The sequence below is a fragment of the Miniopterus natalensis genome, chromosome 1 (genome assembly GCF_054644295.1).
Source record: "Miniopterus natalensis isolate mMinNat1 chromosome 1, mMinNat1.hap1, whole genome shotgun sequence".
Taxonomy (NCBI): Eukaryota; Metazoa; Chordata; class Mammalia; order Chiroptera; family Miniopteridae; genus Miniopterus; species Miniopterus natalensis.
In genome coordinates, this window is record NC_142081.1 from 177720569 (window position 1) to 177746624 (window position 26056).

Below are 26056 nucleotides of genomic sequence, written 5' to 3' on the forward strand. Positions count from 1 at the left end.
TCATTCTGTTGAGGAAGAAAACAGGCACAAAGGAGTGGTACTCTTTAGTGTCATTTATATGCAGCTCAAAATCAGGCTTAGTGATCTGTGGTGATAGAATTCAGAACAGTGGTTGCCTCAGGGTCAGGGAGGAGATTGATTGGAAAAAGGCACAAAGGAATTTATGGAGTGATAAGAATAGTCTGTATCTTGATGGGGGGGGTGTTGCATCAAGTATGCCTTTGTCAAACTATACAAGTTTCAGTGAACTGTGTATGCATTTAATGAATATGTACTTTATTGTATATGAATTATATCTCATTAAAAAATCATTATTTAGTGTTTATATTATTATGCCTGTGGCAATATTCATAGGTAAATGTTGTATTCAGTAATTATTTTCTTGTTTTAATTTTATGTTTCCTGACATAAAATTATTTTCTGAAAATATCTTTTATTTCCTAAAGATAAATTTCTGTATTTTTCAATGCTTAATTTTCCTTCTACCTATTACTAATTGTCTCCATGCCTTCTTAGTATACTTTTATCAGATAATCTGTCAGTTAGCAATTCTTTTCTTCAGACATCCTTCTCAAAGTCCTCCCTTCTCCTTGGTCTGGGCCAGTTTTGTTCTAATCCTGCTTCTAGGGCATTTGAAATTTCTTTAGATTTCCTCCTGTTTAGGACTATTTCCTATATCTCAAATCTTTTCTAGTGAACTCCCTTATTTCGATGGAACATATATCCTATGAGTTTCATCACGTTAAAAAGTTGCCACAGAAGCAAAGGACAGCCCTCAGCAAGCCCAGCTCCTGACTCTCAGGGCTCTCAGGTGTCCTGGTTGACAGTTCACAGTCTTACTCACAGTTGTCACCCTGGAATCATTGCCCTGTCTTCCTGGGGACTTTCTTTACCTTTACCCTACATTAGGTCTTCTGTTTCCCATATCCCATGTCTTCCTTGTTCTTGGTTTACTCTCTTGTTTTGGGGGAACGCTTTCTTTAATGGCTTCTCGAGAAAAGATAGATGCGGAATGATTGATTGATTGATTGACTTTCTTAGTCCTTTGAAGTCTAAACATTACTTATCCCCCTGTTATGCTTAGTAACTGATAGTCTGGCTGAAAATAGAATTCCAGGGTGGAAGTCGTTTCCCTGAGGAATTTCGACCGCCCCGCTGTCTTCTGGCTCCCAGGGCACCTGAGAAGTCAGAGTCCGCTGGGCGCCCCGTCTTCTGTGACTTGCCCCACACCCCCTCTGAAGGCTGTAGGATCTTCTCTGTCCTAAGAGTTTTGAAATGTTATGATCGTGTGCTTTAGTGAAGTACTTTAACCCGTTATCCCGGTCACTGGGCGGACCATTTTTCAATATTTTATATGCTGTCCTTCAGTTCTGGAAAATGTTCCGGAATGATTCCATTTTCCTTCCCTCTTTTTGCTCTGCGCTCTCTCTAGAATTCTTGGACTGACCTTTTAACTTTTCTCTCCGTCTTTTTAGGTCTTTGCCTTTTTGTTCTACTTTTTGGAAGTTTTCCTCACCTTTGTCTTCTTCCCCTTCTACTGATTTTTTTTTTCATTTTTACTATCATGTTTTTGAGTTCCAGTTTTTTGTCCTGTCACTATTTCTTTTTTAACAGTATCCTATTTTTGTGTCATACTTACTTATGTTACTTCTCTGAGGAATAATGATAGTTTTTTGAAGTTTTTATTTAAAAAGAAATTTACCCAAAAAATAAAAATAAAGAAATTTACAGTCATAACAATTTAATTAAACAGTAGTTTTTACCACAGTATAAAATGGTGAAACTCTCACTGCAGTTGGCATGCTTCACCAGAAATTAAACATTGACTTTCCAATGTTCTTTTCCAAAGTCTCTCACTTTCTACTTAGAAGAAATGAACAGCGTTTGCTTACTGCGTCCCTTGTCTATGGTACATGATAGGCTGTACCAGGTCTTTGACCAGAGATGCAATATGTGGAATAGTAAGGCCAGTCTCCCCACAAGCCAGCTTATCACTTCTAGCACTTTCTTTGTGAGTCCCATTAAAAAGCATAAACTGGCTAACGCAGCAATATTTTCAAGGGGGTAAAACACTGCAACAAGTTTTATGCCATCAGGAAGCCACAGCAGTGCAGTTTCAATGACAGAACAGAAATGCCACCTGTGAAGCATATGACAAGCACTTGAGCCTGGTGTTGAAACCAAGTGGAGAAGCATCCAGGACCTGCTCACAGCCTCCCCCCATGCCCCCCAGGGGCCCCAGAACTCCATGGGCCAGCACCCAGGGTTGTGTTTGAATTCTCTTTCCTGCAGACTGCCGTTCCCTGTTTGTTCCGGGCATCCGTGCTCCATGTTAGGGGCTTTCCTTAGATGTTATTAATCTTTGGATTCTCGTGGTTCCGAGTGAGGAACGGGAGTGCTGATGTGGCACCTCTGAGCATGTGGGGGTGTCAGACGAGCTTCACGGTGGGGTAGTGGAGTGGGATTAGTTTACAAATCAGGTTGGTCCCAGCTTTTCCATGGCTGCTGTGGTATTTGACCTTCCTGTGTCTACTAAGTAAGATACTACTCATTGATCTCTTTTCAAGTTTTTGATGCTGTTGTCTTTTTTCTTATTTTCCTACCATTAGAAGTTTCTTTAGTGGGGGCTTTGGGAAGGATGGCAGTTAAATGTGAATGTTCAGGTTCTGGCCAGGTACCTCAGCTGGTTCAGGCGTTGTCCCAATACCCCAGTGTTACTGGTTCAGTCCCCAGTCAGGGCACATACGAGAAGCAGCCGGTGAATGCGTAAATAAGTGGAACAACAAACTGATGTTCTCTTTCTGTCTCTTCCTTCCTCTCTCTCTCGAAAAGTCAATCAGTCAGTCAATAATGTGAATGTTCAGTCTTCCATCTTAACCTGAAAGTAAGTTCAGTAAGAGATGACATATTTCAAAAGGGGCGATTTGTTGGTGTTGACATTTTTTTTTACATTAAAATTTTATGACTAAGGTTTATTCCCAAGCAGCCAAAGATACTTCCAACTTTATGTAATCATGCCTTCCTTTTTTTCATAGCTGGGGCAAGAAGAGAGATATGAATTACTCAATGTCCTGGAGTTCACCAGGTAAAACATGTGCTCTGTGTTCTGTGTGCATGAGATAAATTTCTATCTATTGTTATTTTTCCCTTTTAAATAAGTAAGAAAGTATGCTTTATTTTATTTAGCTAAATTTATTTAGACAAAATGTTAAATTAAAATCTTCAATACAGTTTTACATTTTCATAGCTGTATATAAATCAGAAACAGCTTCCTTCAGAATGTTGCAAGATAGGACTCCTGGAGATAGTGTAAAACTATTTTTCAACATGACTGTCTGCATCACAGTCGTGGGGTATAGGACCAGGAGTCTTGTGGCTAATGATGTGCGAACATTGTTAAACTTGGACGGACCAAGATTTATGTGGAGTGAAGATGGATCAGAGTTAACCCACTATTCTAATTATGTGCTCATTATATCTAATTGTCTTCGGGATTCCAGGAAACATATCCATCACTCTGTTAGGTATAAAATCAGTTACCATCTAGTGGGAAAGAGCAGAAAGCAAGAGATTGTTCTGTTTACTTCATTTCTTAGAGTCAAATAATAAACGCCTTCTGGTATAATCGGTGATGTCTCTGAGTTGTCGGCTTTTTATTCCCACGTGACTATGCAGTTTCCCAGCTGACCTGCATTCTTGGGGCAGATAGTCTTCAGCTACAGAAAGGAGGGTCTTTAAATGTTGCATCGCCATTCACAGGACACTTAAGAGTTTCTTTAAGGCCACAGGCAGGAAGCAGTGCTGCTGTTCAGAGGAAATAGGCACCCACCTTCTTCCTTGAACTCCCTCCTACATCGGGCAAGTGTGGGCACTGCCTGGAAAGGGCATTTCGTGTTCTCTGCCAGCTTTGGGTGCTGTGTTGGTTGGGAATGACCACACGCCAGTGGTTAATATCGAAAGTATGGAGTCTGTCTAATTTATTATGTAAACAGTGCTGTCTTTACTTGTATGTGCTGAAACGCTCAAGGGAAAATGCTAAGAACTTAGATGATTAACTAACTGTGACAGAGTATTCCCAAAGCGTGTCCCCATGTCTTTTTTTTCATGTCAGAGTGACTGTTTTTCCTAAGCCTCCTTGTATTATATCTATAAAATATTACAAATAGCATATCAATTAGCATGTGGATATGTCTGTTTATTGACATACACTTATAAGCCCTGTGCTAAATGATAAGAGCCAGGAAGAAACCTAAAGCAAGGTTGGGAGTTGAAGCTTTTTCTGGATGCTGTGATGGGGGTGGACAGACTCTGTGAAAGATATTAGTGGTTTAGACGCAGATGATGGTAGTGAAAATAAAGTGAAGTTGATAGAATCCAGGTACCTTGAGGGATGTCAGGGGGCCTTTGGGATGGATTGGATGTGGAAGGGGAAAGGAGGGAGGGGTTAGAGTCTCTGGCATGAATAGCTGAGTAGATAGAGATACTGTTTACACAGATGGCAGGTACATGAGCAGGATAGATGTGGAGGGCGAGATGTTTGAGTTGAGTTCTAGATGCCTGTGAGATATACAAATGGAGGTGTCAGAGGTAGGCAGTTAGGTATGATAGCCTGGAGCATAAAAGAGAAGCCTATGAATGAAATAGAAATTCTGGCTCGGCCGGCGTGGCTCAGTGTTGAGCATTGACCTAGGATCCAGGAGATCGAAGTTCGATTCCCGGTCAGGGCACATGCCTGGGTTATGGACTCACCCCCCAGTAGGGGGCGTGCAGGAGGCAGCCGATCAATGACGCTCGTCATTGATGTTTCTCTCTCTCCCTCTCCCTTCCTCTCTGAAATCAATATATATATGTATGTATAAATTCTGTAGTTGTGGGCCTGTAAATGGTACCAAAAGCCATGAAGATGAATTGGGTCTCCTGGATATCAGACACAGTGAGGGAGACAAGAAAGGCTGGGGACTGAGCCATGAGTAACTCCAACTTTTAAGGGTTGATTGGAAAGAAGACTTGGCAGAGAGGCTGCTCTGCGGTTAGAGAAGCAGAGGGTCCTGGCACAGGGCCAGGAGAAGAGGGTGATTTCGGGGAGATGGTGGTGACCCTGCGAGAGGCGGCGGCAGAGTCGGTGGGGGAAGGTTGAGGGGCGTGTTGGACTGGGCCTGTCGGCAGCAGGGGGGAGTGCAGGCGCTGGGTGGGTCGGTGGGGGGCAGTTGTTTTTAACAGCTCAGCTGCTGGAAGGGGCTGTGGCTCAGCGGGGCGGGCTGTATGGGGGAGTTTTGCAGGGGGGACACTAGACTGTGTATAGCTATGGTGAGAAGGCTGCGCCCCGGGGGCAGAGCACCGTAACCTCTACCAGGGAGCGGGGTGAGGGAGGGCTCACAGCGCAAGCGAAGGGAGAAGAAATAGTGTCTCCTTTGTGTCAAGAAAGGAGACGGCGAGGAGGCTGCACAGTAGGTGAGTGTGTAGCTTTCGATGGCAGAGAGAGTGGGGATTTCTTTGCCTGAGGCGTCCATCAGGTGAGCTGCCAAATCCGAAGGCCTGGAGAGACGGGCGCTGGAGACGAGCGGAGGCGGTGCCGCGGTGCGGAGCCGGCCAGCGGGCAGTGCCAGCGGGCGGCCGACGCTGGCATCGCGTGTTTACTAAGCGCGGTGGCCGGGTGCTTTTCCCCAGCAACGTCCGCGCTCTCTGATGTGCCACAGGGGCTTCCCATGGCCCCAAGCCCATCTTCTTGCTCAGAAGATGCCAAGAAGATGGGTTTGGGGCCGTGTCCTCAAAGCTGGGTTAAGAAAGGCGTGAACCAAGAAGGGCTGAGACAGAAGGAAGCCTTCCCTTTGGGGACAGCATGGGTGGCCCTGGGAGCAGCACGCTAAGTGAAATAAGCCAGTCAGAGAAAGACAAGTGTCGCAGGATTCCCCTTACGTGTGGAATCTAATGAACAAAATAAAGTGACAAAATAGAACCAGCCTCATAGACACAGAGAACAGACTGACAGAGGGGAGGAGGTAGGGGAGCTGGGGGAAAGGTGAAGGGATTAAGGAAAAAAAAAAAAATAACGGGAAAGGAAAAAACAGTCCTCATAGAGAGACAATAGTATAGTGATTACCAGAGGGAAAGGGGGCGGGGAAAGGTAGGAGAGGGGAAGGGGGCGGGGAAAGGTAGGAGAGGGGAGGGGGGCGGGGAAAGGTAGGAGAGGGGAAGGGGGGCGGGGAAAGGTAGGAGAGGGGAAGGGGGGCGGGGAAAGGTAGGAGAGGGGAAGGGGGGCGGGGAAAGGTAGGAGAGGGAAGGGGGCGGGGAAAGGTAGGAGAGGGGAAGGGGGCGGGGAAAGGTAGGAGAGGGGAGGGGGGGCGGGGAAAGGTAGGAGAGGGGAGGGGGATAAGTCATGAGGGAAGGAGACTTGGTCTGGGGTGGTGAACACACAGTACAGTATACAGATGTGTTGTAGAACTGTACCCCTGAAACCCACATAATTTTATTAACCAATGTCACCCCAATAAATTCAATAAATAGAAAACCGTAAGGGCTGAGAGAGAATATACAGACGTCATAACAAAGCAAGGGGCCCAGTCAAACGTGTTCCTAAGAAACGGTTGGAGATCAGCGGTACTAATACAGTCATTCGTCACTTAACAGTTGGGATATGTTCTAAAAATGCCTCAGTGGGAGATTTCATCTTCGTGGAAATGCTTAGGGGCCATGACGAGCCAAACAACACGAGATTAAGTCAAGCACAAGAGAAACTGAGTGATCGAGAGTTGCAATAAATACGAGATGCATGAGGCTGCTGGTGTAACACAGCCTGTGTTTTACAGCTAACTTTTTTTTTACTAAGTAGAAAGAGTACACTCTAAAACTAACTATAAAATTATAGTATGGCAAATGCACAAACCAGTAACATAGCCTTCTGATATCATTATCAAGCATCATGTACCGCACATAATTGTATGTGCTGTGTACTTTAACACGCCTGGCAGTGCACCTGAATCGCCACAGACACTTAAGTGATGTGTTGAGCTATGACATTACAATGGCTTCAACAGGCAATAGGATATTTCAGCTCCATTATCATCTTAGGGGACCACTGTCATATATGTGGTCCATTGTTGGCATAAACATCATTATGTGGTACATGACTATAATGGAGATATAGATGAGAAGGGAAAACTAGGTATTCCTAGATACTTCTGGAAGAAACTCCTGGCTGTAGGCCATGACACTGCATCTGACTGCTACTTTATATGGGACTCGTCTCAGTGTTTTAGCAGCAGAACTTTATAAGCTATGACAGATACAGACACTTGAGATGTCCTTTTATCGCCTCGTTTTTGGAGAGAATGCTTTTACACGCTTGGTTCCAAATGAGGCCCACCTACCCCGTGCAGCGCTGTACCAGTGTGTTCTATCCGCTGTTATTTGCTGTCTCTTTGCTAATGCTCTGAAAGATGTTGTATGTTTGACTGAGAGTTTTTATTAAACTATATCAACAATAAAATGTTAAAATGTTTGTGCTCATTAGCTTAGCTTTGTAATATTATTAGGTGTTTTTTTTTACATGATGCCAGTGGCTTGCTAGCAATTATCGAATATCAATAGTTACGAATGCTTACGTTAGTTTTAAAGTGCTAGTGTTTGCCTTTATATATGATTGGGTATGTTCTTAAAAGTGACCATCATTTCTGTTTTTATGAACAGTTGTAACATACAATTCATCCTAAAACATACCAGCTTGAATGTTTTTTTAAAAATCTGAACACGTTGAACCAGAACTCTCCTCTGCCCTAGTGGGTACTAACTCCTGCAGGTCTCTAGGGAGCTGTTTTGGAAATTGTTCCTCTAGGGCAGCAGATGGTACCCTAGTGCCTTGAAAAACATAAAATAACTTTCAAAGGTACCCGACTGTACACCCAGGGGATAGTTTGTATATATGGAAGGATAAGGCTCATAATTTGGGCAAATTTATTTTTTCAGTGCGAGTATTAAAATATGTGAGGCATGACAAATGTATAGATGCACATTCTCAGTGCGGTGACACATTATGGAAAACCTTTTCTTTCAGCTCTAGGAAAAGAATGTCAGTGATTGTTCGCACCCCGTCCGGGAAGTTACGACTCTACTGCAAAGGAGCCGTAAGTTTTTATTCTTGTCTTTGCAGTTTTGATTTATGGTGGTTTCTAATGTATATGTTAAGCGTTCTGCTATGGAAATGTAACACAGATGTTTAGCATGAGGTTGCTGACATCCACTTTGGTTGGTGTTTTATAGTAATAGTGTTTGGCCTCTTCTGGTGCAATGTGGAATTCCTTCTGGGTAAATTTGGTGCTTTAAAAAAGTTTGGCCTAGGTTATTTATATAACTTAATTTTTGATATATAATATTTGAGGTTTATATTATATAAATAAGATAGAAGACACCTAAGTACAGAAAATATTTTTTAAATTTTATTAGATATGTAGTGATCCACACCAGTTTGAATTTAATTTTTTAAAGACCATTGCCGGGGGGGTGGATCACAATTACTGCTATAATTTCTTTATGTGGTGATCACTATTTGCCTTACATTGTTTTAAGTTATAACAGAATTTTTAACTCTTGGTTGGCTTTAGAATATTGGCAGGTTAGATTGGCAGAAATAGTAATATGTTTCTGTAAGGATGGCTAGTTGTGATTTGTCATTTAAAAACATGCCGTACGAATCATGCAGAAAGTCACATTCTGTCCCCTGCTTTCCTCAACACTGTAAAGAAGGTGGAAAATTCTCCTATTCTGAGCATCAGTTTCTTCCATCTGAATGCTTGGCTGCATTGCAGAATTTCATCTCTCTGGCCTTAGTATCACTTTTATTTGCTTGATTTTAATTTTTTTAAAGATTTTTCTTAGTTTTAAAATGGCCTATTTTAACTTCATTGAAAATTTCATTAGCCTCTAGGGGAAAAAAATAGAGTTCATAAGTTATACCTTTCATTCTCAGAAAGGAGCCATGAGGGGAAATTATCATTTCCTTTGCTTTGCCCCCTTCCCATTCTGCCACTGAAAAATGAAAAGAAATGCGTAATTGAGGCCGGGAATACCCATCTGTTCTGAGGTCACTGGGTTCTGCTGCTCTCAGGGGTCCTAAATCATCGTCCATTAGTCTGCTTCCAACTCAGCCCTGAGACTGGAGACCCCAAAATGGGGACTACCACTGAGAAAGTAATTGCAGGTAAATGATTTATTTTTTCCTGGTCTAATAAAACCATGAAGGCCAAATACTAAAATTCTTAAAATGTTCAACTCAAGCCAAAGAATAAGTGAAGGAACAATAGGCAGTTTGTAAAGGAGCAAAAATCAGAGAAACCTATGTGGTGCGTAGAGTTAAAGCGGAAAGGCACTTTAAAGAGAATCCAGTGATTGGATTTCACAGGCTAAGTAAATCGAGTCTGAAAGCTGAAGTGAAACTATCAGAAATACTCAGCTCTGCCAATGCTGTGTTTGCCCAAGAGTCTCCCTTCTCTACCCACCAGCCCTCTCAGTGGATTTGGACCTGTGTCTCTCAGAGTTTGTTCTTCTGTCAGTACAGTCCCATCAAGACGCCCTCACCCCTAAAAGGTTCAGTAGTATGTGAGTTTAAGCACATCTCTATACTCCCCTTAGAGATGCACTGTGCACAGTAGCTTTTTTTTTAAATATGTTTTTATTGACTTCTTTAGAGAGAGAGGAAGGGAGAGGGAGAGAGAAAGAAACATCAGTTGGCTGCCTCCTGCACATTCCCTTCTGGGAATCGAACCTGCAACCTGAGCATGTGCCCCAACCAGGAATTGAACTGGTGACCTCTCAGTGCATGTGACAGTGCTCAACCAACTGAGTTACACTGGTCAGGGCCACAGTAGTATTTCATAAAGACTCTGAGAAGTACTGCAGCAGAGTAAGCTCTCCAGCTCTGTGCATTTCCCAGACTTTTTGAGGGCTAGGCCATTCTTCTTTGTAGGGCCGGTGAGCACTGCACTGGTCTGTACAACCTTCAGAGCTGGGGGCAGATCCTGCAGCATGTGGGAGGTGAAATGTTGATAGAATGAGATTTTAAACACTGGCGTAACTACGGATTTATTCAGAGGAATAAATAAATAGATTTATTTATTTGGACTAAAACCTTATTTGTTGGTGTCATTAGGGAAACAGTGTTATTTGGGGGAAATATTTTATGCTTTAAACCAACGCTAACAGTGATTGGTTGTTTTTATACTGATTTGCTGCTAATAACATTGCCAAAATCAACTTTATTAAACTCAGAATACTTAATACCTTCTGTTTGTTTTCCAGGACACTGTAATTTATGATCGACTGGCGGAGACTTCAAAATACAAAGAAATTACCCTAAAACATTTAGAGCAGTTTGCAACAGAAGGTGAGTGTAATATTGTAATAAAGCATGGTTAAATTTTTTTTTAAAAGCATAGGCTATGGATATCCTGCAGGATCATTGTTATTATTTTACTTAGAGATTCCTAAAGCAAGATAGCGATTAAGGTTGATTATTTACCTTATACTATAAGCTGTTCCCACCCATTATTTTTATTTTGCTTTCCTGTATTTATTAAAATTTTAGGAGACTTTACCCCCTCGTTTTAGGGGGTACAGGGCCTATAAATCTGTCTACTTTTTAGAATGGATACTATTTACAGTTCAAATACTTGACTTTGTATCTCAAGCAATGCAGAAGGAAAAGAAACAAGAAGGAAGGAATAGGGTATTCTAATCCGAATAAAAAACAGAAGAAATAAATAAACTTATCTAACTATTAAAATAGTTGTTCAATTTCGTTTCAATCAAGAGACTTTTTCTTAGGCCCCTGCCACATGCCTGCCTCTGTGTGAGGCCTAAGAGTCCGTGGTCAACATACCCAGCCCAGCTTCTCTGTCCTACTGAAGTACACGATCCATACTACAAAACAGTGCATGGTCCAGGGAGGCGATCTCGGGTAGATGAAAGGAAGGGAGAGTCATTAAACATCAGAGTCAGTTATGCAAGAATTTGTAGAATCTTAACTCTAAACGAACGGAAGTGGCCAGAGCTGTATCTCAACCCCCACCTCACTTCTCACCCTTGTTTCTTGGGCTGGAACTGGGGCCGGTGGCACCAAGCCTGACGTCAGAGCAAATCCTTCTTCCTCTTAATCCAAACTGTGAAAAGATAGGAATGTTTCAAAGCACTAGGCTTTGAAAAGCAAGAACATAAATAACCTCCTCCCAGTTGTCCAAAAATGCGAGAGCATGGAGAGACTCGTGTCCACAGAGTTCAGAGTCCTTAAGGTGCAGCCCCAGAGGGCTCGGCAGGTGCAACTCACGCCGCGTACGGCGCAGGCTCCTGACCAGGGAGCCTCTCCCTCCTCCCTGGTTGTGATGCTGAAGACGTGCCAGCTCCTAGACAGTTCAGAGGGGCACGGCCTCCCCCTCCACCCCATTCATCCTGGCCTGGGGCTGAACAGCACTTCACGGCTGCCCCAGAGTAAGTCCCCAGCCAAGTTTCCAAAAGAGAAAAGCGTGTCCTCATATGGCCCCAGAGGTTTAAGTTGTCCCAGTGATCTGGCAGTGGGCAAGCCACTGCTCTCCTGCAAGGCAGCGTCCTCCGGCACTTGATGTCCTGTCTCTGTGCTTCCTGGCCTGAGATCACTAGCACCGGGTTATCCTGAGAGGCAGGTGGACCGGAGCGAGGCCTTGTCCTTGCAGGAGCCTGGTCAGCTGCATCTGTCATGGCTCACGGGCTTTTTGCCTCTTCATTGTTCCAACCCACTGACTTTTCTGGCTGAAGGTACCCTCCAAGCAAGTTATGACATTGAAGGGCGCCGAGCACTGGGAACAGGCCCCCTCAAACAGCAGCTTCGATTGTTTTCCCTAGGGTGTTACTGACGTTTTTGGTGTGCATGTGTTTTTTGGCAGGAGAGTCAGTACCCTTCCCCTCCAGTTTTTTAAGGACGTTTTAGCTACAAATTACAGTAATAAAGAGCAATAATAAATACAACCCTATATCCCAGTAAGGTGAGCCACCCAGGAAGGCAGCTCTCCCCGTAGACCTCATTGGGGTCTCTCTCTCTTCCTCCCTCTATAAGCATCTGTGATCATAGCCAATGTGATGAGCCAGCCACTGTGCTCAGTCCTGGGCTTACAGATGCGGAGGGTCCCTGCCTTCCAGGAGCTCTGAACTAATATAGGAGATCCACATGAAAACAGTGAGACATTGTCATTCGCACCATAGCTGTGTTTTTCTGCCCTCCCCCCCCCCCGGGAGGGGCGTGTCTGGGTGAGAGGAGGGTACTTTAAAGAGGTGATTTTATGAACTGAGTCTTAAAGTAGATGGACAACAGACAGCGAAGGGGATTTGGAGAGGGTGGGATGGAGAAAAAGTGACCAGCATGTGCAAAGACCCTGGTGTGTAGCAAGTGAACGGCAGAGCATGAGGTTGAAGGCAGTGGATACATGGTGAATGAGCCGGACTCTAGGGTTTGGACTTCATCCTAGGGAACGAATGAAAGATTTCAAGCAGAGGCCTAACCTGGTAAAACTAGGTTTTCAAATAAGTCACTGTGGTCATGGAGGATGGATTGAAGTAGCTGGGAATTGGAAGCAGGGAGCCGATTTTAAAGGCTAGGGAAACATTATACATTTTACACTAAGGTTTTTGTCATACTTGAATCGGACTTCAACATATTGTTGCAATTAAATCAGTGTTTCCTAAATGAGACTTTGTCAAATAAAAATAGAAGTGTCAGACTTCTGACTAAAATTTTATTTGGCGTTGGGGGTGTATGCCACCTTTTTTCAGGGTTAAGAACTTTGTGCTTCGCTGTGGCTGAGATTTCAGAGAGCGACTTCCAGGAGTGGCGAGCAGTCTATCAGCGCGCGTCCACATCTGTGCAGAACCGGCCACTCAAGCTCGAAGAGAGCTATGAGTTAATCGAAAAGGTACGTGGGAGACTGTTCTGCTCATATAGAAAGTAGTGTGGTTTCCAGTCTTTACTCGAGGGGCCAATAAAATGAAAACCAAAATATCTTGACCACTTACTGTTGAATCTCCTTTGGTCTAAGCATTGACAAGTCTTAATACCAGTTAAAGTTTTTGTTGAAAAGTCTCTGGAATGACTTGGTTTAGATCTTTACTTATGTCACAGTTTCAGAGCTAAAACTAAAAGATGGTTTACTCTAGCAATCTCCTTGGCCGTGTATTTATTCCATTGCTTCTGCATCACAAGTCCACACACACGGTTGTGCACACAAGTCACAGTGCATGTGTACATCTAGTTAATAAAGGCGTATAATATGTAATTCAAAATAATAGAATAAATATTTTGTAGCTAATAGTAAAGAATGTTTCAGTCATTGTTCACCTTTCTGCATCTATCATTTCTGTCATAACTAAAAAAAACCCAAATCCTCATTTTACTCTCCAGGAAAGCAAGGCTATTCATCCCAAGAGCGATGGATACGCTCTGATTGATGCTGTATAAACAGCAAGAAATCCTGCTTCTTTGAGAACAAACATTTTTACATAGTACTTACTTTGTACCAGGTGCTCTTGAATCTATTTACTTATTTAATTTTTTTTTTAAATATATCTTTATTGATCTCAGAGAGAGGAAAGGAGAGGGAGAGAGAGAGATAGAAACATCAATGATGAGACAGTCATTGATCGGCTAGCCCGCAACCCGGGCATTTGCCCTGACCGGGAATCAAACCCTGATCACCTGGATCCTAAGTCGATTCTCAACTGCTGAGCCACGCCCGGCCAGGCACTTATTTAATCTTCACAACACCCCTTTGAGGTAGGTCCCATTAATTATCCCAGTTTTACAGCCAAAGAAGTCAAGGCAACAGAGAGGTTCAGTAATTTGACTAGGCTTCCAGAGTCCCTGCTCTTAGCCACTCAGGTATCTTCGTTCTAACCTTTAAAGTTCCATAAATAACTTCCTACCGACTAAATTCCTTCAGCTGCCCTCAGGCCTGTGCTGCAGAGAATCGAGCTCCCTGTTAGCTGCTGTTTATTTGAACTTGCTTTCAGGTGCCTAAGAGCCAACATTTTTCCCCCTTCCAGTCCCCATGTGCCGCCCCCTCCAGGAAATGTCATGCTCCAGCTGCAGGCGGTTTTCTCTGTTGTAAACAGTTGCCGTCTGTGACCCTAGATATTGTCCTCCCGTCTCCTCGATAGATAATGACCACCTTAGGAGCTGGTTTGTTTCTCAGACCTCCCTTATATTTGACCTGATTTTTGTATCCTGCTTATTTCTCAGAGACGTGTGATAGTATATATGGTACCTTCCAACCTGACACCCCCCACGTCCAATTTTAGATGTGCACACATAGCAGGAGGCTTGTTATCAATCAACTTATTGAATTTCTCTTTTTTCCTAACATATATATGATAAGTCTTGGGGTATTATGTGGTGAAATAAAATAATATTTTATTTGTGAGGCCATGACCATAATCTCTTTCAGTCTCTTCAACCAAAGTCACATGTCTTAAAGCACTAATGGTATTGATTTTTAATCTTTTTCTTTTCTTACTCTTCGAGAAGTAAAAATATAAAAACTTAGCCTGCTTGGAAATGCTCCTGTCTCCTATCTACACAACCTGAACATAATATAGTCAGCCTTTTCCTCCATGCTAACGAGAGAGAATGAATATATAGTAAATGATAATAAAATATTTGAAAATGGATTTTAGATATTAAATTTTGTTTCTAGGTGAAGCATACTATAGAAAATTCTGGAGTTGAATGTTTAATATTCCTCACATTTTTAATCTGAATGTCCTAGAACTTATAGATTAGATTTAATAGGTTAAGCAATGCTGGTGGTGATTTTGTGTGTGTGTGTGTGTGTGTGTGTGTGTGTGATCTGTTAAAAGCCTTGTGATTTCCATCTTTAAATGAAATAGATGTTTAACCTTTTACCAGCAGATGGCGATGGTGAGTCACATTGAAATTTCAGTTGCCTGGGGGAATCCATAACTTGCGTGTATTTTTAGTTTACAAATACAGAAGCCTCCCTTACAACTGCCTCTTACCTAAAATAAATGGAAAAGGTAACTTATAACTAATTCCTCTTTAGTTCATGATAAGCCATGGTCTTTAAGTTTTATTGAAAAAATCTTAAGACCCAGAAAGGTTAAAGTTCCCTTGTTCAACCAGCTTGTTTCAAATTAGGACTGGTTTGCGAATCCATCCCTACCTCTGAAACCATAGTTTCATTCATTTGTTCAGATTAGGTGGTTAATAGGTGTTATCAGGGATGCACAAGCAAATAAGGAACACTTGGTGTGGTCCTCTGAATGTCATGGTCTCAGCAGATTCCTTAAGGGTATCCAAGGAACCCAGAGGAGTGACTCACAAACTTAATCCAAAGGAAACTTTCAGAAAGGTGGCACCTTTGAAATGAGAAAGAATAGGCAACTGAGAGCTGTCTTTCTGAAAAATGCTTTTTCCAACCCTGATCATGTTAGTATCTCTAGAGCAGGGGGATATCATGTCCTCATTTGTCTGAGTTTCTGAGCTTTGTTAAAACCTGGGCTTAGCGTTCAGCAGGATTACGGTGACTGCTGCGAAGGCCACCCTAATGAGGCAGGTTTCAGCCTGTCAGACCACAGACCTGCTGCATCACCCTGGCTTTAAATTTAACTGTCAGTCTTACAGTTCACCCACTGTGGCTTCTTCCTTGGCTCTTTTCATTGCAATACATTGATTATTATCCTTTTTAAATGTGATTGGAATCTACTTTTTATGTAGAATGAGATAGTGAATTTTTTTTTTTTTTAAATATATCTTTATTGATTTCAGAGAGAGGAAAGGAGAGGGAGAGAGAGAGATAGAAACATCAATGATGAGAGAGTCATTGATCGAGCCCGCAACCCGGGCATGTGCCCTGACCGGGAATTGAACCCCGATCGCCTGGATCCCAGGTCAATGCGCAACCGCTGAGCCATGCCCGGCCGGGTGAGATAGTGAATTTTAAATTGTGAGAGTGAATTTCAAAGCTCTCTCTCCCCTCTCCCCTCTCTCCTCTCCCCTCTCTCTTCTCTCTTCTCTCTTCTCTCTCTATCTCAACCCGTTTTCCAAACAAAATCTACCTGAATCATAACATGTATAAAACAGGTGAAAGTGAGGCTCCTCTGGTTAAAGACCAGAGGGGGTGCAGAGAAGCCCAACTTGCCTCCGTTCCATCTCCACCTTGCCTTCATCATAGTTCATGAGCACAACCCTCAGGCTCCACTGAGCACAGTTTAAAAACCAAACAATATTCCATATACGTGTGAAGTTTTTAGAAAATGTGCTTCTCAGCATCACGAGGGACATCTTCCCTCCCTTTTCAGGAAAAGATCAGAAGCTCCTTGCGGTCCTATATGGGATGCTTCTGAACCTACTTGAATTAATAATGCAGAGCACCATTGACCTGTTAACAGTAGCGTCATAATAAAGGCATTCAAAACTTGAAAGATTTGTAGAGCTTTTCCTGAAAACAGGAATACTTTTCTTATGTAACAAAATAAGTGAGAATGTTGTAATACGATTAAGATTGTACTTTTAAACCCTGCTCCCTGTGCTATCCCTTCAGTGTACATTCAAACAGGTAATTCTGTTTTTGAAATGTAGCTAAAGTCTTAATTCTTTGGGGGCTATAACTTTTAGCGTAGCTGAAAAAAATGTACTAATAGGCCAAGAACATCCAAGAAGGTAATGGCATTTGTCCTTGGTTCAGTGCTTTGTCACTTCCAAGCACTAGAATGCACACCCTTCACCCTCGAGCACGCCGAAGGAGGGGGTGGAGTCCTCCAGATACTGCTCCCTGTTGACGCTCACTGGTAGATGAGAAGATTTAGGATTTTTACATTCGTCTATAAAATATCTCTGCTACAAGGTTGTACAGTTTGGGCTCATTCCAGTGGAAAACTTTTCAGAATTTAAAAAATAATGATGCTATGGATTATTTCAAGATGTTACTGAAACATCTTTTCTCTGTTACTAAATATAGGCCAAGAGGTGACATTTATTACTAGGAAGACAAAATTATTCAGGAGCAAGAAGATCTTTAACATTCAAAACAGGTTATTAGAGTCCTGACAGATACTTGAGGTGTCCTGACCCAATTCGAGGAGAATTGTCGCCCCTCTGTGGGTGTGTGGACAGGACACCTCCTTGTCTCGCTCAGTCACGGCTCGAGAGGATTTGCAGTTGCCTCATGCTTTCAAGCAGCACACATGACCTGTTTTCCTTCTTCAGCCTCCTTCTTTTGAAAGATAATTAATGTATCTGGACTTGTAATTTGAGATTATGAAGCTATTATCATGTTGGTCTATATTTTTTAAACTCAGATTTTTTCCAATTAAATAGGCATTCCTTTGTATTTGGTTAGGAAAATATCAAATAAGTAACAGAATAATTATGAAGCTTTATGCTTCAATACCGGTGGTTTCTCTGCAATTTCTCACCTTCTTTGATCTGCCATTTTACATTTATTCCAACATATTTCTAAGACATGTAGTTGTTTGTGTTTTTTTTTTGGTCTCATCCTCATACTTGTGCTGCTGGGTTCCTTTGAAAATTAACGTTACAGAGGGCTGTGATCTTATCAGGGAAGATATTATAACTAAACCGTTGGTTGAAATATGAAGGTATGCCTTCATGGTAAATACAGTTTTTGAAACTCTTGTTATATTTATTTGCTTCGATAGACAAATTCAATTACATCTTTAGCATTGCATAGATTACGAATTAATCACTTCTCATGTTTATGAAAGCAAATTATTTGTCTTGAGCATTACAGAACACAGAGTGAGATATTATATCTGTAGATTGGGCAACATTTGGAGCAGTATTTCCTAGTGATAAAATCGTTCTTTCCTTCTTTTGTTATGAGGCATGGATTGCAAAATACATTTTTTTAAAAATGAAAACTTACCCAATATTTTTCTCTGTTAAAGTTATTTTAATAGATTATCTGTCAAAGAGGATCATTTCTTTTTTAAAAAAATATTTTTATTGATTTTGAGAGAGGAAGGGGGAGAGAGAAAAACATTGATCGCTGCCTCCTGCACACCCCCTACCAGGGATCAAGCCCCCTAGCACGTGCCCTGACTGGGAATCAAATCAGCAACTTTTTGGTTCATGGGGCAATGCCCAACAAACTGAGCCACACCAGCCAGGGCCAGAGAGGATCATTTCTGAGCTTGAGTACAGGCTTACTTCATTTTATCGCACTTCCCTTTATTGTGCTTCACAGATATTGCTGTTTTTTACAAATTGAAGGTTTTTGGCAACCCTGTGTCAAGTAAGTCTGTTGGTGCCACTTTTCCGGCAGCATTTGTTCCCTTAGTGTCTCAGTGTCACATTTTGGTAATTCTCACAGTATTTCAGGCTTTTTCATTATTGCTGTATTTGTTCTGGTGGTCTGTGATGTTATCCTTGATGTTACTGTTATAATTGTTCGGGGCACCTTGAACCATGCTCATGTAAAACTGAACTTAATTGATAAATGTGTGTGTCCTGGCTGTTCTGCCGGCCAGCTGTTCCCCATCTCTCTCGCTCTCCTCTGGCCTCCCTGTTCCCCGAGACACAATATTGAAATTAAGCCAATTAATAACCCTACAGTGGCTCTTAAGTGTTCAAGTGAGAGGAAAGGTCAGCCGATTCATCAGCCTTTCTTCGTTGTCTTATTTTAAGAACTTGCCACAGCCGCCCCAACCTTCAGTGACCACCACCCTGATGTCAGCAGCCCCGACAGCGAGGCACAGCCCTACTGGCAAAAAGATTACTACTCACTAAAGGCTCAGATGACGTTTAGCATATTTTAACAATAAAGTATTTTTTCATTAAGGCATATATGTTGTCTTTTTGGACATAATGCTGTTGCACACTTGATAGACTACAGTATAGTGTAAACATCACTTTTATATGCACTGGGGAACCAAAAAATTCGTGTGACTCGTTGTATTGGAACATTCGCTTTATTGTTGTGGTCTGTACCCTAACCTGCAATATGTCCGCAGCATGCCTGTGACCAGAAAGCTGTGTTTTTGGCATCATCTAGCAGTCCTTTGAACCAGATAGCGATATTGTGTTTTACACACGTTTTGTCATTTGTGGTTAATGCATGTCCTCCACTAGGCTGAGGCTCATGAGGACAGGGACTGTCTTTATGGTACTCACTTCTGCATCTCTAGTGCCTGCCTCTCCGGCCTCTGTTAATCACTGAATAAATATTTGACAAATAAATAAATGATTCAAGTAAATGATTTATTCAGAAGCTACGTTCATTTAGGAGGTGCCTGCTTCATGAAGGCCCGATCCCTGTCACTAATACAGTTCATTCTTTCTGCACATTGATGATGTTGGTATCAATGTGTTGTCACTAAGGATTAATTTAGGGGTATGTTAGAAAAGGAGCTAATAATTTAGAAGAATGCATTCTATAGAAATTTAGACTCAATCACTTAAAAACCCTGTCTTTCAAGGTATGCCATATATGAACGTGAGAAGCATATGGTTAGAAAGATTCATGCCCCAGCACGTGGCAGGCTCTGTTCTGGGCTCCGGAGCACAGCAGGGGAAAGGATAGAAAAGATCCCTGTCTTTATTGTAGTGGTGGGAGAGAGGCAATATACTTACACACTGAAATGTAATTCAGACAGGGCTTAGTGCCCCGGGCACTGAGATAACGCAGTGGCTGGGCAATGAGGTAGTGATCTTTTTTACATTATTTCCTTTACTCCTCCCCAAAATATGGTTGGCATTTCTGGGATTTTTTTTTTTTTTTTTTTAAAGACTGCCTTGATGTGACATAATATAGATCAACCATTACACTGTGTATGACTAAATACAACAGTTTAGCGCCCTTTGCAACACGTGGCAACCAGTGGTTTAGAGGATTCCTAAAGAAATATAAAACTTAATGGAAAACAGGACTTTTGTTGAGCGTTTGTGACTGCCAAGTCCACAGTAACTTCTGTATTAGAATGGAATGTTTATTTCAGATAAAAGTACCACTTCTATTCTTAGTAGCTGCAAATACCACTTTCATTTGTACTAAAAAGTGCAATATACTAGATGAAAATTTGCACGATGTACTGGTGATTTGGTGGTTTCAAATTCCAGTAGTTTCCTACTTTACTGTTTGCTTAAGAACATTTGCAGTCTGTCAGCTCATCTACTAATATGACCTGCAACTTTCTGAGCATTTACTAAGCTCCAAGTCCTTTGCTCTTTACCCCGATTGTTTAGTTCAGGGGCCTCTAAAATCGAGTACACAAGATGATCCATTGGGGTGAGCAAGGAAATGTTAAAACTTCTGTTTCTGCTTATGTTTGATGTCATCTTTTATATAATTTCTGTTTTTGCATTTTGCAAAGTATATTTATTAATATTAACAGAACAAATGTTATACAGAAAATAGAGCGATGTCATAAATAAGTGCTCAACATTTTTTCCTAACATAGTGTACACACACACCAAAAAAACGCTTTGAGATGACTGACCTAATTTCATTCTCAGAACAACCCCCTTAAATCTATGCTATTGGCCTTAACTTGCTGATGGAGAAATTATTAGGTAAGTTCCTTGCTGAAGGACACATACCAGTGGTTGGTAGAGTAGGGATTCAAATTCCAATTCTGTCTCAATTTTGTGTTATTCTGTCCACTGGCTTTAGAAGAAAGCAGGTATGTATGTAAAGCACAGTAGACATGGAAAACAGAACGTGGCCAAATGTGTAGTTGCGTAACCACTAGGTGGGCCCTTGGGTGGGGATGCACTGGCGTATTCAGGACACATCCACTTAGTAAACGAGGCAGCCTCTGTGTACTCGGTGTGATGTAATGTACTTTTGTCCTTTCAAATGAAGGTGGAAATACGTTTTTCATCATTTTCTCTCAACTGGCCTCTAGAATCTTTTGTTAAAAGTACTTAAGATTTCGTTAGAACCCTCATCACATGCTTCTCCCTTCTGGCCTGATAGATTTCCTACTAGGAAAGCTTCGCGGTAGACTTTCCACACTGGGTATTGCTGTCTTCTCAGCTCAGATAAGATGGATGTGTTGTTTTCGCAGGCTACACCCAGTCGCCTCTCAAGTCCTGATTCTTTTCAGCTGGGTGTGTGAATTCTGGCCTTATTTGGAAAACCCTTGGCTGTGTGAGAGTTCAGATCTGATTTCTGTGGTTCACAAAGCACCAAGTGAAAACCTACTTCTTGGCCTTGAAACAATTAATCCATTGCATTCTCCCGAGACAGGCCCATGAGCCACTCCAACGCTTTAACGCACTTAGTCTTCCTGTGCTGTCGTCCAGATTAACCTGGAAGGCAAGAGGTATGAGGGTCTCCCCTTTTAAATTAAAACCCATTGTTGTGCTAAAAGATGTGGAGAGGAAAAAGCATCAGAGCGAATGATGCCCAGTGGATGCAGAGCAGAGGGGAGTATTGTAAAACCACGGAGAATCCCACGGCCGCCAGCACATCCCTGTACCGGGCTTACCGCGTCTTAAGGCTGAAGAGCGTAATGGTTATGGTCTCAGCAGCCGCCGGCCTGGTCTTGTGGCCACCCTTCTTCCTAATCCATCCCCTGCTGGCCACCAGCGAACTCTGTGAAACCTACGTCTGACTCTGTCCCTCCGCTTCTAAAATTCTTCCCTGGATGCCCTTTGCCTTGGGATCAACATAACGCGCGGGCTCCCCTCCCTGCCAGCTTCTCCAGCCTCATCTTTTCCTGACATACTCCTCAAAAAAGTTTGAAAGGGCTGATCCAGTTCCATCCTCAGAACAGCCCTGTGAAAGCAGTGTTATTTAAATCCTCGCCACACCTCACTTTCATTTATTGTTTCCATATTGACTGAATGGCAACTTCTCAAACACAACATGCTTTTGCACACCTCTGTCTTTGCACGTGTGATTTCTTCTCTTTGGGATTCCTTCCCTCTCCCTCCCTCCCCTCTCCTGATTGCTTGGCTGACTCTTCACTCTTCATTTAGGACTGAAGGTCAAGTGTTAGCTCATGTTGGATGAGTTTTTGAGCCACCCAGACTAAGAACATACCTCTTTCCTGTGTTTATTCTTTGTACGCACAGAAAATTGTGTTTACTTTGCAGATAGTATGTACCATACAGTAATGTGAGCATTTAGGGAGGAGCGCTGCTTCTCTCTGGTTGTAATCATGTATTACAGTTAGAAGGCTTTGAGGTTTAGGATTGCCAGGAGAGGAAAGAGAACTGGGACCAGAAGCTCTGAGGCCAGGATGGAAGGCGAGGGCCTGGATGAGGAAATATCCATAGCAGCCCCAGTCTGGATGGAGCTGGTGCAGAGATGGGCTCCCCTGCCTCTGGGGCATTCTGCCTCAGGGGTCTGCAGACTCCTCAAGGGCCAAATCCACCCACTCCCTATCTTTGCTAAAAAAGTTTACTGGAACACAGCTCTGCCCATTGGTTTACAAATTGTCTTTGGCTATTTTCATGCTAAATGACAGAATTGAGCAGTTGCAGAAGAGAAAGTCCGGCCTTCAAACCCTAAAATGTTTACCATTTGTCCCTTTACAGAAAAAAAAATTGTCAATTTTGCTCTCGAGAGCAGTTCTCGTAGTTCAGCCCTCAATCCAGCAGCATTGCCACCATAGCACACCTCCAGGCCTGCCTTGAGACCCACTCACGGAGAAATTCTGGGTATAGAGCCCAGGGATCTGTGTGGAATAAGCCCATCAGGTGATTCAGAAAACTGCCAGTCTAGATTCCTAGCCCCGTGGCTAATGATGTGGGCTTGATGACAGGGAGACAGGCAGGGTCTAGGAGAAAAGATACCCGTAAAAGGCAAAGGAGTGAGGGAATACAATCAGAAAACCGGGGGATGGGGGCCTCCAAAGAATCTCCAGTGATGCGTCTGAAATACAAATGCCGTGAAGGAAGGAACTCACTCTTGTATCCCACCATCTCACCCAGCACTACCTGCGTGTGTATTTTTGAGTGAATGCATGCAGTCACGTGTGCTTGTTTGGAATGGAGCCAGTCCCCAAATGTGACTCTGGGCCTGCAGGTGAAATCAGGGAAATAGGGACACCTGGCAGGTGTGGCTCAGGACTGTAGCTGACACCCATTCATAGCAAGAAAGTGTTACTAAAGACTGAAGAGCAGAGGCATATCTTAAAACCTGATGATTTGAATAAAGTTCTGACTTTCACTTAATTTCACTTTCACTTCTCCTTCCCTGCCTTATATTGGTTCTAGGGATTTTGTTTTTACCGTCATAGCTCGCCTGTACCTCTATTTGACCTTAGATAATTTACTCATATTTCCCGAAGCTATTAACTGAATTAATAAATGTGAAGCACTTAGTGTCTGGTACATTTCCTCTGTTGAGGAAGTATTTTCTCATATTCCTAGTTACAACCTCATTTCACGGTGGGAAAAAGGTTACCAAATATTACTAGTATTTCATCCATATTTGTTCCAGTGGTAAAACTTTGCTTATCGGTATTATTTCGTCATTTGTCTTTAAAGAGACTTCTGTCAAATAGTCCATGTTGCAATCTGAAGCCTAAGTTGATAAGAGTTTAATTACTACACTTTTCCTCATTTAGGATATATGACAGACTTTTTAAAAAACAAAATGTACTAACAAAATTTTTGCTAATATTGAAATAGGTCATTTTGAGGTTCTGTTATTTAGCAAAATATACATGTTGGGGGAAAACATACTATCTAAATCTATCATAATACATCTTACTGTACAGTTTTTAAGTACTCTGTGTGAGGCTTTTTATACTCACTAGGGTAGCAATTTTACATTTACATGCCTTTTTTTAGAACTGCATATATTATGAACATGTGAAAGAGAAAATAAGATTATTGAGGGCTTTACTAGGTGAATAAATATTATTTCATGATTTTTCAGTGATAACTAAATCTATATTATGTCAAGGAGTCATCAACCTGAAACTTTAATAACTTTTGGCGGAGTGACATTTTGAAAGTAAAATTAGTGTTTGGGGTTTTTTTTAATTCCATAAATGCCATGGGAATTTTATCATGTTTCAACACTTGCTGAATATGTAATTCCCATAGTGCCCATTAGTGGCCATCTGTGTAAGGTAATACATGTTTGGGATGAAATTGATTATGGCCTAAACACTCTTGTGTTATGATCAGGAAAAGCACACAAAGTTCACATCTTTTTTTCTAATAATCATTATGGAGCTAAAGATATTAATTTCCAGAGGCAGAACAGCCTATCACTCAAGATCCTAATCTCACAATAAAGGGACTCCAGGGCCAAAGGAAAGGAGGCTTGAGAGACTTCCACTAAAATTAGTAAGTGCTGCACTCGGAGAGCTTGGGGTAAAGGGGAAAATTAACAGGCATTGGAACACAGAATTTCCTTCTAAGGCATCAAAGTGAACCCATCGCGGTTTTGCTGAATTTTCAGAAATATTTCATTACCCTTTAGAAATTCCTGTTACAGCAACCAACACACTTCAAGTTAACCTTCCTTGTAACTGCTGTCAGCATATATATTGCTGGGCCAACCTCCTTGGTCCTTTGTACTATTTTTGCCTGGTTTGAAAAATGTTTTCTTTTTACATGTGCAAAACCAGGTGCTTTCCTTCTTTCAAATATGTTTTCAATGTTATCTCCTCAGTGCATTTTATTTTTATTAGATGTATACCTGTGTACTTCCTGAGCTCATTTATCCCCTTAGAGTAGAGCTAGAAAATATACTTGTTTATGTATCTCTAATGATTATATTCACATCTTGGCTCTCACATTATCTACTTGTGAAACAGATTACAAAACTAATTTTTTGGTTTAGAAAATTTTGAGAGCTTGTGTTACTGAACTGTCCCCATGATCATCTTCAAATCTCATGTCTCGGTAGAATATATAGCATCTGAACACGGCCATATCCTGATCTTCCCTGGGATGTGGGCCAGAATGATTTAGGCTCATATGCCCTAAAAGTAGATGAAAGAATTGATGGAACCATTGTCTAAACATTGAAATACAGCCATTGTGATGTTGGCATAGTCGATGCTGAACTGTCCTTCCTTTTCATTCTTGAACTTCTTGATGATAATTATTCATCAGGTTATGATAGATTTCAAATCTGCTTTCCATTAAAGATAACAAAATAATACTGTCTCCTTCAAGAAGGAAATCTGACTTCCTGTCTTATATTTTATATACTAAGAAGTCGTGCATCATGTGCTCCTAATAGCTGTATAAGTTGTTTGGAATATATTGAAAAGAAAATGGTCTAGAGGGCAGCAATACTTAATAACATTTAGATTTTGGATTTTTTTTCTTTTGGTCATTCACTTAGTAAACATACTGATACAAAGATGAACAGGACATGATCCCTAATCTTGAACAAAATTGCCAGAGTCGTACATTTAAACAGCTAATCTTCACATGATAAATTAAGAAGTGTAAAGAAGAGCAGAGTTCAGTCAGAGCATAGCAAAGGGGAAAACTTGTTTTAAGACATAAAAGGAAACTCAAAAAAGCAGTAACTTAAAAGAAGTAGGAGTTTGGCCTTACTGGATGAGCCAGGTGTCTCCAGACAAGATAATGGGGGGGGGTGTGTGTGTGTGTGTGTGTGTGTGCGCGCGCGTGCGCGCATATACACACATACACGCACGGACATACAAACACTAATGCATATGCATGCACATCTATATTTCAGCACGTGGCAAAGGCTGTTGGCTGGCTAATTTAACACCATCCCCATCCCTCTTCTGCCTGTCACCTCCACTACAGGGGCTAGAAAAGCTAAATGCTAGTAACTAGGGTTGGCCATATTTAGAAATATGCTGAAGACTTTTAGAAATATTTTTGCCTTTCAAATAAGAAACAGATACAGTTGGTATCACCCCCTTCTTGTCTTCTCTGTGGCTATTATAATACTAGCTGTGACAGCCACCTTGAGACATTGAGAGAGATCTGAAGAATGAATTGAGATATGGCTGAGCCACCAAACTAATACCCATAACTACCTACTTCATTACTACTTATATAAGGAAAACTAAATCTTTACTAAGTTAGTTACATTTTTCTATTTATAGCCAAAGG

The 26056-nt window shown here is 41.8% G+C and overlaps 1 protein-coding gene across 4 annotated transcripts in view; it reads left to right on the forward strand.

The window, feature by feature from the left end:
- The window catches only part of ATP8A1 (ATPase phospholipid transporting 8A1), a 195275-nt gene that overhangs the window by 83841 nt on the left and 85378 nt on the right, over positions 1–26056 (forward strand). For all 4 annotated transcript variants that reach the window (XM_087827644.1, XM_087827641.1, XM_016206815.2 and 1 more), the window contains 4 exons: positions 3036–3085; positions 8051–8120; positions 10291–10375; positions 12790–12929. In XM_087827644.1, coding sequence (XP_087683770.1) covers positions 3036–3085; positions 8051–8120; positions 10291–10375; positions 12790–12929 — 345 coding nt within the window. The remainder of the gene's footprint in view (positions 1–3035; positions 3086–8050; positions 8121–10290; positions 10376–12789; positions 12930–26056) is intronic.